This window comes from Chelon labrosus, assembly GCF_963514085.1.
Source record: "Chelon labrosus genome assembly, chromosome: 6".
Classification (NCBI taxonomy): Eukaryota; Metazoa; Chordata; class Actinopteri; order Mugiliformes; family Mugilidae; genus Chelon; species Chelon labrosus.
In genome coordinates, this window is record NC_140342.1 from 6,862,527 (window position 1) to 6,878,307 (window position 15,781).

The 15,781-nt window shown below is 43.4% G+C and overlaps 1 protein-coding gene across 2 annotated transcripts; it reads left to right on the top strand.

The window, feature by feature from the left end:
• Positions 1-532: 532 nt before the first annotated feature.
• LOC311489245 (D-serine dehydratase) lies at positions 533-15,535 on the top strand. 2 transcript variants are annotated; one of them, XM_084546229.1, is made up of 10 exons: positions 533-571; positions 1,312-1,474; positions 1,578-1,707; positions 1,980-2,130; positions 9,555-9,735; positions 11,224-11,342; positions 11,423-11,549; positions 12,047-12,109; positions 14,899-15,004; positions 15,092-15,535. In XM_084546229.1, the coding sequence occupies exons 2-10, from the start codon at positions 1,329-1,331 to the stop codon at positions 15,179-15,181; spliced, it is 1,113 nt and encodes a 370-aa protein (XP_084402355.1). In that variant the 5' UTR covers positions 533-571; positions 1,312-1,328; the 3' UTR covers positions 15,182-15,535. The 2 variants fall into 2 exon arrangements, with proteins under 2 accessions (XP_084402355.1, XP_084402356.1); XM_084546230.1 differs by lacking the exons at positions 533-571; positions 12,047-12,109 and having other exon boundaries at positions 1,199-1,474.
• Positions 15,536-15,781: the final 246 nt, after the last annotated feature.

Consider the following 15,781-nt stretch of genomic DNA (forward strand, 5'->3'; position numbering starts at 1 on the left):
CTTCTTATTAAAGGACCATTTTTTCACAGTCTGCAGTTCCAGATGAACAGAGGAATGAAGGACGGCTTGGAACAAACCTTTCTAAACTCACAGTTGCAAATGAAAAGACGATTTATAAACCACCACACCTAACAAAAATGAGAAACTAACTTTATATTTTCTCAGGAAATAATAAAAAAATATATAGCCACTTAATTCTGACCAACTACAGCCCTTCATATTTAATAAATCTCTATCAAATGTGTAACTTTGGTGGCTGGATAGATAAAGCTAAATAATAAAACAGTAGAATAAGGTTGGAAATTAATCTAACAACATACATTTCGATAAGTTTTTTATTTAATTTAATTTTATTTTTTTATTGTTTTATTTTGTGGAGCCACTTGTTTGACTGTCTGTTACATTTCAGGTTTAAAATGGGTTTATATTTATTTAACACCCTCCGCACCGCTCCGTGCACACGATGTTTGACCGCTCGGTGACACCGTAGCAATGTGATCGCAACCTCGGCTCACAGCCACAGCTCGCGATTTCCGTGAGAACCCTCTAACTGAGAAACTGCTTCCGAAAGGTAAAGCCAAGTGTACGCCTCTCTTTTCTTATGCTTTTTGCGGTTCGATGCATTTCACTCCGCGTGCATTTAATCCTAGTGTTTGCAGAAACAATATAGCTACAGTTAAATGTGTTGTGCAACTTTCTTGCGGAAAAAAAATATAATGTTGTCGGGTGGGCAAAAAAGTTTAGTTATAAAATTGCGTTCTTCATACTGTCTGATGGATAAGCCATCTTGTGGGATCCTGCTCAGAAAAAAATAACATGTTGGTGTTTAGTTTTAAGGTTCAAAGGTCACATAACCTGAACACACACACAAAAAAAAATACAAAAAAAAAGTACTGGGATGAGTGCTGATTTGTGTATGTATGACATACAATTATATGGGCTGGTGGAGTCTCACTGTTGGACTTGTGAGCCAGTCATGCACAAAAATTTAATTGCAGGGAAAAATGTGTGTGGGTTCTCGTACAGCTATCTTTCTGAGGACTTGTTAGACTTTTACACCATGGAAGTGAGGATATTTGTGCAAAGTCAGCACATTTTGGCTGGTCCTCACTTCTTTAAAAGGCTATTTGAGGATTAAGATGCGATTTTACTGTTAAGATTACAATTATTTTATGGGATTACAATTATTTTATGGTTAGGGTTAGGCACTTAGTTGAAATGGTTAGGTTTAGGGGCTAGGGAATGCATTACGTCAATGAATGTCCTCACAGAGATAGCCATACAAATATGTTTGTGTATGTGTGTACATAGGCTCCAGGGCTTCCAGCATGGAGGGACAACCAATCACAGCCCTGTGTACGCCTGCCCTGGTGGTGGATGTGGACAAAGTGAAAAGAAATGCCCAGAGGATGATCGAACGCTGCCAGAAACTTGGAGTCCAGCTTCGCCCGCACATGAAGACCCACAAAACCCTGTATGGACACACACTCTCACACACAGATACAGTACATGCATGCATACATACTGCACCTAATGAATACACTTACATGGTCTGATGTGCCTGTGTATGTGTCTAGTGAGTGTGCTGATATAATGACGGGCGGATCACGGAGGTGCATCGTGGTTTCCACGCTGGCAGAGGCCTGTTTCTATGCCGATCATGGATTTGATGACATCCTCTATGCATACTCTGTCCCCTTTGATAAGGTTCATGTTTAAGCACAAAATCTGTCATGCAATGCTTAGAATATATTACAAACTTTACATTACGAGAAGACATTTTATTGTCATAGCATAATTGTAAATGTTATGTTAGGAATTAATTCAATAAATTCATGACAGCTCTGTCAGAGAATACCACAGAGCAACCTGTGCTTTACTACTACGTGTAAAATGGCATTGCGCTACTTTAACATAATTCTGTATAATTTTTATAAGTACTCCGAATTACTATTGAATTTCTGTGTGTGTCTGTTTAGGTGGAGCGTTGTGCAGCCCTGTCGGAGAGATTAGATCTCTTCCAAGTCTTGCTGGATCATCCTGATGCTCTGGAGCAGCTCAAGAAGAGGCCTCTGAGAGACGGTCGGCAGTGGCATGTCTGGCTGAAACTCGACTGTGGCAATGGGAGAGGTAAATACACCGGGAAGCCACGACCCAGCTAAGCACAAGTATTCTGTCCTCAGTGTGTGTGTCTGTGTACACATCGACAGATAGCGAACAAGCTTCAAGATAAACTCAGAGGCTGGAGTAAAGTTGAATGGTCTTTACTGATGTCTTCGTTCTCATGAAACAATTTTGTAAAACTGAAATGATACAAAAATATAGCACTAATTACTGACTGGTTCCTTAAATAATATAATATATTCACAGATACGATAATGCAGTTAACTGTAGTTATAGTCTACTGTCAAAGCAACATTTACATGTAAATAAACTAAACATTACACTTACTACACGAATATCTGTGTAACAACAGAATTCTCTAAAAATGTGAACACAACTTACAAGCGATAATTTTCCTTGGCACGAACAGCGGGAGGAAAGGAGATGATAGCTGGAGCTACAGGCCAACCGCATGGCACGTAAAGCTAATGCTTTCTGATCAGACTCTCTGCATAGTGTCATGTGACTAAATCTACCTATCAGAACAAAGGCTGGAACTAAATAAGTAAATAATGAGTTACTCTTAAACACCAGTAGGGGGAGCAAAGGCATTACAAATACAGACAAGTTCACATAAAACATGACACTCCCCGCCTGGTATTATACAAATACCACTATCTGAATAAATTGAACATGTCTAAATGACAGAGAAAACTAAATTCACTCTGTGTCTTCCGCACTCTTGAGAAGAATCGTCTCAGAGATGGGTCTCAAGAAAGTCTTAGCTGACCCAGATCTTGTGACCTTGAGTTCAATCTTCCTGACCTTTCCATCTTGGTCAGGGAATGTTTTCGTAACCAGAGCCATCGGCCACTCATTCCTCTTTACCTGGTTATCTTTAAGCAGGACCAAGTCACCTTTCTTCAGATTAGGACGTACTTCCTGCCATTTGCTGCGGCTTTGAAGCGTTGGTAAGTATTCGCGTCTCCATCTGTTCCAAAAGGTGTTGGCCAGATGCTGAACCTGTCTCCACTGCTGGCGGTAGAGATCTTTGCTGTCGAAAGTTCCCGGAGGAGGAGGGTAAGTACACACTTTCTGTGTCAGGAGTGAAGCAGGGGTCAAAAGAAAAGGTGAGTCTGGGTCTGAAGAGATTGGCACAAGTGGCCTGGCATTAATAATCGCCGTGACCTCTGCCATAAAAGTTGACAACACCTCATGAGTGAGGCGTGAAGGGCTGGTTTGCATGAGCATGGAGTTCAGTATCCGCCTGGAGATGCCAATCATTCGTTCCCAAACTCCTCCCATGTGGGAGGAATGGGGAGGATTGAAAACCCAGGTGCAGCCTTCTTCACTCAAGTACTTCCTAACACTGGGCTCTTCAGGATCAGTGAGGAGTACATGCAGTTCCTTGCAGGCACCTGTAAAGTTGGTTCCGCAGTCGGAACGAATTTGTTTAGCGGGTCCTCGCAGAGCAAAGAACCGACGCAAGGCGTTAATGAAACTAGATGTGTCCATTGCTTCGATTAACTCTATGTGCACGGCGCGCGTGCTCATGCACGTGAAAAGCACTGCCCACCTTTTGCTGTTGGCTTGACCTCCTCGAGTTCGTCTTGTGGTAATAATCCAAGGGCCGAACACATCAAGTCCCACGTAGGTGAAGGGTGGCTCTGTGCTCAGGCGATCGGGGGGCAGATCTGCCATCTTCTGCTCAGCAGTTCTTCCACGAAGCTTGTTACATATAACGCATTTGCGAAGGATACCGTTGATACATTTCCTGGCACCAGCGATCCAGAACCCTGCTGTGCGGACAGACCCTTCAGTAAATATACGTCCTTGGTGTTTGACCTTTTCGTGGTAATACCTCACGAGTAGCGTTGCAATATGACTGCGGCCTGGGATGATGAGAGGCATTTTTTCTCCTGTGTCGAGCGCAGACTGGTTAAGCCTGCCTCCTATTCTTAGAAGGCCATCTTTGTCTACATGGGGGTCGAGTTTTCTCAGAGGACTGTCTTTTGAGATGTTCTTCCTGGCAGCCAGACAAGAGAACTCTTTGCTATAGGTCTGTCTTTGCACACACTTGATGATGAGAGTTTCTGCTTTGAGCAGCTCTTCTGCTGTGTGAGGCCTTTTGCATTGATGCCAGCCATTACAGTCCTTATGCTTGGCCATTGCGGAACTCCTTTGAGACTGAATGATATGCGTCAGAAATGCTATGGCTCGCACCAAAGACTTCCAAGATGAGAACCGTTCAAAACGATGACATCCCAGGTTAGCTGGAGGAACTGAGAGCGTGGTAGCATGAGAACGCACCTCGGTGTCGAAATCTGGAGCAACCAGCTCGTATGACTCCTCTTCTGAAGTGGGCACTTCTTCAGGCAGGGACAGGAAAGGAGGCCCAGTGAGCCAAGTCGTGTTAGCAAGCTCAACTGCAGATACAGATCGACTGGCGTGATCTGCCGGATTCTGAGTGGTGCAGACATAGTGCCACTGCTCAGGTTTAGTGGACTTCCTGATTCGCTGTACTCTGTTGGAAACGTACACATAAAAACGTCTGGTCTGATTATATATGTATCCTAAGACAACTTTGCTGTCTGTGTAGAACTGCACTGTGTCTACACTGATGTCTAACTCACTCTCCACTAACTCTGCCATTTCTACTGCTAATACAGCTGCGCCCAGCTCCAGCCTTGGGATAGTGTGAGCAGCTGTAGGAGCTAGTTTTGCTTTCCCTAGGACAAACCCTACGTGGCACTTTCCATCACTGTCGATCACCTTCAGGTAGGCTACAGCAGCGATGGCTTTCACCGAGGCATCTGAGAAGATGTGGAGTTCTTTCCTGCAGGCTGTGGTAAGGGTAGTAGGAGTGTAAGCTCTTGGAATCCTGAAGTCACTCAGACTTTGTAAGGAGTTTTTCCATATTCTCCATTCTGCTTCCTTTTCATCTGGAAGAGGACTATCCCAGTCGAGGGCCTCGCCGCTGGTGAGTTTGCGCAGTAGGAACTTCCCTTGAATGGTGATCGGAGCGACGAGTCCGAGAGGGTCGAAAAGACTGTTCACAGTGGCTAGAACACCTCTACGGGTAAAGGGTTTCTCTGTAGTTGCCACTCTAAAAGTAAAGAGGTCATGTTTGAGATCCCAGCTGAGCCCTAAGCTACGTTGGATGAGGTCTGAGCTGTCATCGAAATCCAGATTCTGAAGACCCTTCGCATGGTCTTCTGGAAGGAACGCATCCAAGACTTCAGAGTCGTTTGACGCTATCTTATGGAGCCGCAAGTTTGAGGCAGCAAGCATCTCTTGTGTTCTTTTGAGTAGGTCGATGGCCTTGGCTGCTGATGAGAAGGACTTGAGGCCGTCGTCGACATAGAAGTCTCGCTCTACAAAGTGTTTGGCATCCGTGCCGTATTCACTTGCTCCATGTTGTGCCGCACGATGAAGACCGTAGATGGCTACCGCCGGTGACGGGCTATTGCCGAATACATGGACTTTCATCCTGTACTCAACAATCTCATTGCTGGGTTTGTTGTCCTTGAACCAGAGGAACCGAAGAAAGTCTCGATGATCTTCTCTGACGACGAAGCTATGAAACATCTGCTCAATGTCCGCTATCACGGCCACTGGCTCTCTTCGGAAACGCAGCAAGATTCCGAGTAAGCTGTTGTTCAAATCCGGGCCAGTAAGCAGCACGTCATTCAATGAGACGCCACGGTGCTGGGCACTGGAGTCAAAGACAACTCTGATTTGAGTTGGCTTACGAGGGTGGTATACACCAAAGATGGGTAGATACCATCGCTCTTCTCCCTCTGACAATGACGGAGCTAACTCTGCCTGGTCGTGATCAAAGATCTTTTGCATGAAGCTCAGAAAGTGAGTTTTCATCTCAGGCTTTCTTTCTAGAGTGCGTCGAAGAGAAGTAAGGCGACTGAGAGCCTGCTCTCGGTTGTTTGGGAGCTGTTGCCGAGGGGACCGAAATGGAAGGGGTGCCACCCAGCTATTGGTGTTGTCCATGCACATCTCTTTATCCATAAGCTCCAGGAAGAGCTTGTCTTCGATAGAGAGACCCACTTTATCATCATCCTTGGTTCTTTCAAAGATTGAGCTGCCGAGGCTGCAGTCATCAAAGACTGTGTTGCTAAACTTTTCCTTCACTTTAAGGTGCTTGGGGCATGGAGTGAGAAGAGACGGACGTCCATTTTCAAGCACGTTGGTCCGGAAGGTAGTGACAGCCTCTGGTTTGTGGGCCGAGCCTAAGCAGACATTACCAACGACAACCCAGCCAAGGTCTAGTCTCTGTGCGTAGGGGGCGTTGGGAGGACCATTGCGATGCTCTCTGACCTTATGAACCTGCAGGATGTCGCGTCCTAGAAGGAGTAATATCTGAGCTTCCGGATCTAGATGTGGAATCTTATAGGCTATGGACTTCAGGTGAGCATGGTGTTGCGCAGCTGCAGGTGTCGGGATCTCCGACCGATCATCTGGCATGTGATTACACTCGATGAGCGTGGGAAGCATCATCCTTGTTGTTCCATCCAACGACTCCACCATAAACCCTGTAGCTCTTCTTCCAGATGTTTCTGTAGTTCCTGCACACGTACGCAGTGTATATGGAGAGTCTAATCCTGTAATTTGGAAGAGGTTGAAGAATTCGGACCTAGCTAATGACTTGTTACTTTGTTCGTCCAAAATAGCATAAACCTTAATGGCTTTGTCTTGGTGTGCCTTGGGATAGACTCTCACTAAGCAGATCTTAGAACAAGATCTAGATTCCTTGCCACTATCGCAAACTTCTGTGCACCTGGATGTGACTGCTGACTGAGGAGCTTCTCCTTCGCCCTCCCCGCCATGCTCTAAGGAGGGGTCTCTAATGTCCCATGGAGCAGGTCCAGGGTGTAGTGCAGCAATGTGGCCATCACTCTCACATTCTTTGCACTTCAAGGCCATTTCACAATTCTTTGCAAAGTGAGCAGTAGAAGAGCAACACTTAAAGCAGATGCCGTTCTCTTTAAGATAAGCCTTGCGCTCTTCGAGTGGCTTGCTTCGAAAACCTCTACACTTTTTTAGAGGATGGGGTTTTTTATGGATGGGGCATTGTTTATCAATGTCACCCAACTTGCTGCTTGCACTGTCTGACTGAGAAGCTGAGTGTTGTGATGCCACTTCAGTTTTGTGAGCAGACACATGACCTTTGATGTATCCTGACCTCCTTTCCATTTGATCTGTGGAGAATCTGTGGGAAGTATTCGATGGAACCGAAGGGAGGGTCGAGAGTGTGAAGCTGGGGTCGTTTCTTCTGCGTGCTTCATTACATATGAAGTCTGTGAAGAAAGCAAATGGAGGAAAAGATACATTGTACTGCTCCTTGTACTGAGAACCGTGAGCTAACCACTTCTCTTGCAGACTGTATGGCAACTTCCCAACGATAGGGTTGACTCCCCTGGCGGTATCCAGGTATGAGAGACCAGGTAAGTAGCCTTCAGACTTGGCAGACTCTAACTCCCTTAGCAGGTCTCCCAGTTCCCTGAGCTTTAAAGCATCTTTGGGACTGATTCTAGGAAAGTTCTCTATCCTTTCAAAAAGAGCTCTCTCAATTACTTCGGGGGAACCATAACACTCCTCTAAGCGACCCCAGGCCATCCTTAAGCCTATGGCAGGGTTAGCGACATGCACAGAACGAATCCTCCTGACATGCTCTGAAGACTGATTTCCTAACCACTTTGTTAAGAGGTCGAGTTCTTCACTTGCGCTTAATTTAAGTCCTCCTATGGCATTGTAAAATGAGGACTTCCACGCCCAGTAGCTTTCTGGGCGATCATTGAACTTGATTAGGCCAGAGTTTACGAGCTCACGACGCACTAAGTACCTTGTGATATCACTCATACCAGTCCTATCATCAGGATGCGGCTGTAATGAGATCCTGTTGAAAGAGGAAGTGTCTTGCGGTACGAAGGGAGGGTTAGCAGAGGGCTGGTGATGAACTGCTGGCGTTAGCCCTTTGGGTTGCTGTGCCTTGTGGTCGCTGTTGTCCGTCGTGGTGCGTTGGCGAACCACCGGCGTTGCCCACTCTGGCTGCTTTGCTGCAGAAACATCACTTTTAGGTAAGGCATGAGGAGTGCCATTGTTATCTCCAGGGGTGCGCTCACTTTTTTCTGTTTGGACGTCAGGTTTGACAGGTGGCAACAAGGATGGTGTATATGGTTTAAGTTCTGGAGGCTCTGCATCACTAAGATGTAGCTTGGAGTGCTGTTCGACATAGTCGCGGGTGCGTTGCATGGCGATGCGAACTGAATCGTGGTGGCTCCTGCTGCCCTCTCTGTCTTCTGTCTCTGCTGCTGCTTCAAGGACTTCAGCTTCTGCCAAGGCTACAGCTACCTCTTTCTCGTGTCTTAACGTTGATAATTCAGCCATTATGCGTGCCTCTTTTACTTTCACGTCTGCAGTTAGACGGGCCTCTTCCACCCTCAACTCAGCAGATAAACGAGCCTCTGCTAATTTTAATTCAGCTTCCCGCTGAACGAAAGGTGCGCTTGCACGTACAGCTTCGGCTCTAGCACGGGCCCTGGCTGCTGCCCTGCTAGCTGAGGAAGAATTAGATGATGAGACAGAGCACTGCGATTTTGCCTTGGGTGCGGCATCCTTTTCTGTAACATCATGACCTTTGTCAGATGATCGTTCCTGTCTAGCTTCACTAGCATGTGACATCATAGACTGAGCTCCTCTAACAAGGTATGAGAAGAGTTGGGTGTAGAGACCTTGAGTGTGTGGCGTTGAGCTAGCACAGTACCTCACTTTCCTTGATGCTGTAGTGCCTGCCGTGAAGACGCTTTTTTACTATTCTGTCCTCAGTGTGTGTGTCTGTGTACACATCGACAGATAGCGAACAAGCTTCAAGATAAACTCAGAGGCTGGAGTAAAGTTGAATGGTCTTTACTGATGTCTTCGTTCTCATGAAACAATTTTGTAAAACTGAAATGATACAAAAATATAGCACTAATTACTGACTGGTTCCTTAAATAATATAATATATTCACAGATACGATAATGCAGTTAACTGTAGTTATAGTCTACTGTCAAAGCAACATTTACATGTAAATAAACTAAACATTACACTTACTACACGAATATCTGTGTAACAACAGAATTCTCTAAAAATGTGAACACAACTTACAAGCGATAATTTTCCTTGGCACGAACAGCGGGAGGAAAGGAGATGATAGCTGGAGCTACAGGCCAACCGCATGGCACGTAAAGCTAATGCTTTCTGATCAGACTCTCTGCATAGTGTCATGTGACTAAATCTACCTATCAGAACAAAGGCTGGAACTAAATAAGTAAATAATGAGTTACTCTTAAACACCAGTAGGGGGAGCAAAGGCATTACAAATACAGACAAGTTCACATAAAACATGACAACAAGCCTTTGCACCTGCTGATTATGCGTTTGCACTCTGTCGTAGCTGGCGTCCTGCATTCAGAGCCTGAGGCGCTCACACTAGCGGAAGCCATCGCTAAGGCGGAGGGTGTGGAGCTAACAGGAGTGTATGCCCACTGTGGGAATACCTACAACTGCAGAGGAGTGGAGCAAATACAGGCTGTTGCCCAGGAAACCACCAAATTGACTCTGGAGTTCATGGGAAAGTAAGACAACGGTCAAAAAATAGTGCATGTAGAGGATAATCATATCCATATCATATGAAACCTGTCCAATATATGCAACACATGTACTGTACTGTAGTAATCTGTGCTTTTTTGTTTCATTTGTATTTAAGGACTGCACTTTTTTTATTTTTTATTTATGAGAGGTGGTTAGTACTGATGCCTCACAGCGACAAGGTCCCGGGTTCGAATCCATGGGCCAACTGGGCCTTTAGGTGTGGAGTTTGTATGTTCTCCCTGTGTCTGCGTGGGTTCTCTCCGGGTACTCCGGCTTCCTCCCATCGTCCAAAGACATGCTGGTTAGGTTAATTGGTGATTCTAAATTGGCCGTATGTGTGCGTGTCAGTGTGAATGGTTGTCTGTCTCTCTGTGTTAGTCCTGTGATAGACTGGTGACCTGTCCAGGGTGTACCCCGCCTCTTGCCCGATGACAGCTGGGATAGGCTCCAGCAGACCCCGCAACCCTTAACAGGAATAAGTGGTTACAGAAGATGAATGAATGAATGAATGATTCTCTCAATTTCCCTGCATTTAATCCATCTATTTGTTAACGCAGCAGTGTGTACTCTCAGAGCAATGGCAGTGGGCTTTGGATGGATTTGTGGATTGGGCACTGCATCCTTCACCATAGGAAAAGCTGCAACATGCAACTTTTGTAACCACTACACCACAGCTCTCTCTTGTTTGATAGTTGACAATGGCAGAAGGAAAGTAACAAGGAGTATACACACAGAAAGAGACTAGCAGCAATGTGGTTACAAGAGGCCATAAAATTCAGTTGTAGTGATGACAGGGAAAAATAATCTTTGGTGACATGAAGTGGGCAGGTGCCAAGTTAAACTAACCTTGATAAGATAAGATAAAATAATCCTTTAATTTATCCCACAGTGAGAGGCGACAACCAGGCGGAGCAGCTGACACTCACCAGTTTGCCCCAGCTCAGCAGTGTATAAAGCATCTTCAAGGTCCCTGTTTTGGTTTCACAGGCCACAACTTTACGGTTTTAATCCACTTTTGATACTCATCATTTCCAGTAGCATCAAGCAGCTGTTTCGAAAGGCAGGTTGGATAAGCCTCCCAGCACCTAGCTGAATATATATATGAAATATTTAGCAGCTCATAAGTGTTTGCCCCAACAACTTTCTAACTTTCTTTGCTGTTCTTAAGTGAATGCAGGCTTAAGTTGAATTACCTTATACCTTCACTTTTACTACAGTTTTCACATCATGAGTTTATTTTTTCCTCTCCAGGTACGACTCAAGGGGGATTTGTTCTGTTTATGTCTTCTTATAATTCACTGCCTTGAAATGAACATGCCCACAGATGACATATGTTAATGTTTAATGAATTCAATTAATAATAATGACCCAGACATATTTACATGGAAATAAATTGTTAAATGCTTATTAAATGCAGTCTTGACAAAATTAATATATGTCAATTTTTTTGTGTTTTTTTTTTTTCCCGTCAGACTGAAAGCTGTCGGCATCACCTGTAAGTCAAGCATTGGCTCCACCCCTTCCTGTAGTCATCCAGTCACAGACATGGCACAGCTCAGCGAGGTGCATCCAGGAAACTATGTCTTCTATGGTGTGTGAATGGAGATATTTCCGTGTGTTCATGCTGCTGTACGATTAAAAACTGCAGTAACGTATATTTGGTGGCTTCAGATGTGCAGCAGTCTGTGATTGGCTCATGCTGTCTGGAGGATGTGGCTGTGAGGGTTTTGACCAGAGTCATTGGACACTGTCCACACAGGAACCAGCTCCTGATCGACTGTGGATGGAGTGGAATCAGGTACCATCATAAATATTGTTTTGTAATGGCAGAATTGATAGGGAAACTGTTTAGCATTTTATATGACAACAATTAACTAATGTAGCTCAGTAATATTTATGGCAACTGAAGCTAATACCCACTTTTTTACTCACAGACTCTGGAAAAGAGTGTGACTGTTAAACTTGGCATGTGATCATAAAACACTTAAACAGGGATTCAAGTGCCATTCAAGATGATTTTTCTTTTTTTTTTTTTTTTTTTTATAATTGTTTTTTTTTTTTATTTACTTTTCAGAGATTACATTGGAGTCCCAATGATGATTTTTCTGTCCAAAGAATATACGTTTATGTTTTGAATACTGCCATACATACCACGAGCAGGGAAAATAATGAAAGTGCATAAGATGGCTTACATTTCAGCCCCATTACTGACAATTATCTCTGTATTGTTAGAAATATGCAATTCAATCTTGGCCCTGACTTAAACTTTCTCCTACTGTTGCTCACTGCTCTTAGTTTGGATGGAGCTGGAAAACTTCCAACTGGATATGCTGTGATTGAAGGGCATCCAAACCTCAAGTAAAGTGACTGCTCTTCTCTCAATTCAATTCAATTCAATTTTATTTATATAGCGTCAATAACAATACAAATCGTCTCAAGACGCTTTACAAAAACCCGGCCTGAAACCCCCAGAGCAAGCCTGAAGGCAACGGTGGCAAGGAAAAACTCCCTTTTAACAGGAAGAAACCTCGAGCAGAACCCAGCTCATATGGAGGGACCCATCTGCCTAAGGCCAGCCGGGTACAGACAGAAGAAAGAGAGAAGAGAACAGCAAAGAGAGAAGAGAAGAGAACAGCAAGATAAACATACATCTGTCATAGATACACATATCTGACTAAAGCATACATGTGGAATCTTATGATACAAACTGATGATGTTACATGACAGTTTGAAAATGTAAGAGGAATCATAGGCAGGTTGGAGAATTGTTCATTCAGGTAGGAGTGGATAACTGCAGGATTCCATGAAGACTAGGCAGGCTGATGAGACCACGACAACAGATGTAGTATAGAGCTCCACGGGAAACACACCACTCCAGGCCAGAGATACTCACAAGAAGAGGGGGGAAGAGGGGGGGAAAGGGGGTGGGACACACACAGCAGTAAACATTCTACATAGTAATAGCACAGAATTGTATGACTAGTAGTATATAGGAAATTAGAGGGCAAGAGCTCTGTGCCAGAGAAAAGAAAGTGGAGGATGCGAGAGAGGAGAGAGAAGAAAGAAGGAGGACATGTGTTTGGTGCATCGTCCCCCAGCAGCCTAGGCCTATAGCAGCATAACTAAGGGATGGTTTAGTCCAGCCCTAACTATAAGCCTGATCAAAAAGGAAAGTCTTAAGCCTGACCTTAAAAATAGAGAGAGTGTCTGCCTCCCGAACCCAAACTGGGAGCTGGTTCCACAGGAGAGGAGCCTGATAGCTGAAAGCTCTACCTCCCATTCTACTTTTTGAAATTCTAGGAACCACAAGTAGGCCTGCACTTTCAGACCGAAGTGATCTGCTGGGATGATATGGTACAATAAGGTCTTTAAGATACGATGGAGCTAGGCCTTTAAGGGCCTTGTATGTAAGGAGGAGGATTTTAAATTCTATTCTAGACTTTAAAGGGAGCCAGTGAAGAGAAGCTAAAACTGGAGTAATATGATCTCTCTTGCTAATTCCTGTCAATGCTCTTGCTGCGGCATTTTGAATCAACTGGAGGCTTTTTAAAGAGCTATTTGGACAGCCAGACAGTAATGAATTACAATAATCCAGTCTGGACGACACAAATGCATGAACTAGTTTTTCAGCATCACTCTGAGACAGGATGTTCCTAATTTTGACGATATTACGCAGGTGAAAGAAGGCAGTCCTGGTCACTTGCTTTATGTGACATTTAAAGGACATATCCTCATCAAATATAACACCAAGGTTTTTTACAGTAATACTGGAGGCCAAGGTAATGCCATCCAAAGACACCATGTGATTAGATAATGAATCTCTGAGATGCTTAGGACCGAATACAATAACTTCTGTTTTGTCTGAGTTTAAGAGTAGGAAATTACAGGTCATCCAAGCCTTTATGTCTTTAAGGCATGCTTGGAGTTTAACCAACTGATTAGTTTCATCTGGTTTCATAGATAAATATAGCTGGGTGTCGTCTGCATAGCAATGAAAGTTTATGCCATGTTTTCTAATAATCTTGCCTAATGGCAACATGTATAACGTGAAGAGTATTGGTCCTAGCACAGAACCCTGAGGAACTCCATAACTTACTTTTGTATAAGTAGAGGAATCATTATTGACATGAACAAACTGGAATCTGTCAGATAGATAGGATTCAAACCAGTCTAATGCAGTTCCTTTAATCTTGACCTCACTTTCAAGTCTCTGTAGTAAAATATTATGATCAATAGTGTCAAATGCAGCACTAAGATCTAGCAGAACAAGTATAGAGACAAGTCCACTGTCTGAAGCCATGAGGAGATCATTGGTAACTTTAACCAAAGCTGTTTCTGTACTATGATGAACTCTAAAACCTGACTGAAACTCTTCAAACAGACCATTCCTGTTTAAGTGGTCACACAACTGATTAGCAACAACTTTTTCTAGAATTTTGGAAATAAAAGGAAGGTTGGAGATTGGTCTATAGTTGGCTAAAACATCTGGAGTGGCTTTCTTGAGTAAGGGCTTAATTACAGCAATCTTAAAAGACTGAGGCACATATCCTGTTAATAAAGATAAATTTATCTGGTTCAATATGGAGATGTTAATTAATGGAAAAACTTCTTTGAGCAATTTAGTTGGGATTGGATCTAGAAGACAGGTTGATGGTTTAGATGCTGTAATTGTTGAAGAGAGCTCAAGAAGATCTACTGGGGAGAAGGATTCCAGATATTGATAAGGTCTTACAAAAGTTTCTAATGTCGCTGTACTTGCATCTTTAACAGCTGTTGGAAGGATGCCTTGAATATTTTCTCTAATGCCGACAATTTTATTAGTAAAGAAGCTCATGAAGTCATTACTACTGAGGGCTAAAGGAATAGATGGCTCAACAGAGCTGTGGCTCTTTGTCAGCCTGGCTACAGTACTGAAAAGAAATCTGGGGTTGTTCTTGTTTTCTTCTATTAATGATGAATAATATGCTGTTCTAATACTACTGAGAGCTTTTTTATAAGTTGTTAAACTATCTTTCCAGGCTATGCGAGCTTCTTCAGAATTAGTGGAATGCCAAATTCTTTTTCAGAGGAGCAACTAAGTTTAAAGTTGAAACTTAATACGGAAAGCACATATAACGGAAGTTCTGATGAGAAGTGTTTCCTTCCAGATTGTTGTCTATGACCCAAGAGCATGGAAGAGTGGAGCCGATCTCAGGACCACTGGACTACAGCAAATACCCCCTGGGATCTCTGCTCACGCTGATCCCCTACCATGTTAGTACTGTATTATGTGGAGTTGAGCTCACTACGTTTTATTCCATTATTGCCTTCTTGTCTGACTCTCTTTCATGATTTCCCTAGTCATGTGCAACAGCAGTGATGCATCCTGTGTACCATGTGCACCGTGAGGGTCGTCTGCTGGGGAAGTGGACACCAACTCGCGGATGGTGAACAACTGTGTGGTCACATTTGTTGTACTTGTACCTCTTCCGGCACAAAATATCATTCTAAACTGATAAAATTCTTTAAGTAAAACTTATTAAATAAACCAGAATGTACTAACCTTGACCCTTTTACCTGAACTATTAACTTTAGAAAATGAAAACACAGGAAAGTCTCTCACCGTTTAAATAAATTCAAGGTTTGGCACTGTGTTGTCTCCTCTTCATTTCACTTTTAACATTGTGCAGAGTTTTTTAATATGTCAGTGTGTGAATTTCAACTGTATATTATTCCATCTGTTTTTTATTATGGGATTGAGCTACTGGACAACGAATTTCCCATCTATCTATCTATCTATCTATCTATCTATCTATCTATCTATCTATCTATCTATCTATCTTCTTAGACATATGTGTAATAACAACGTCTCATTTATTAATTCCTATACAGGAAATGTGCTATTGTTCACTTAATAATTTCACGCTATTTGTTTACTTCTTGAAACTACGTTTATTTTTTTCATGTATAATAAATCCTCTGAAACGGTGTGCAGTGCATCTTGGGAAATGTGGTTTTAACCGGGGCAGCGTTCTAATTGGCTGCAGTCCG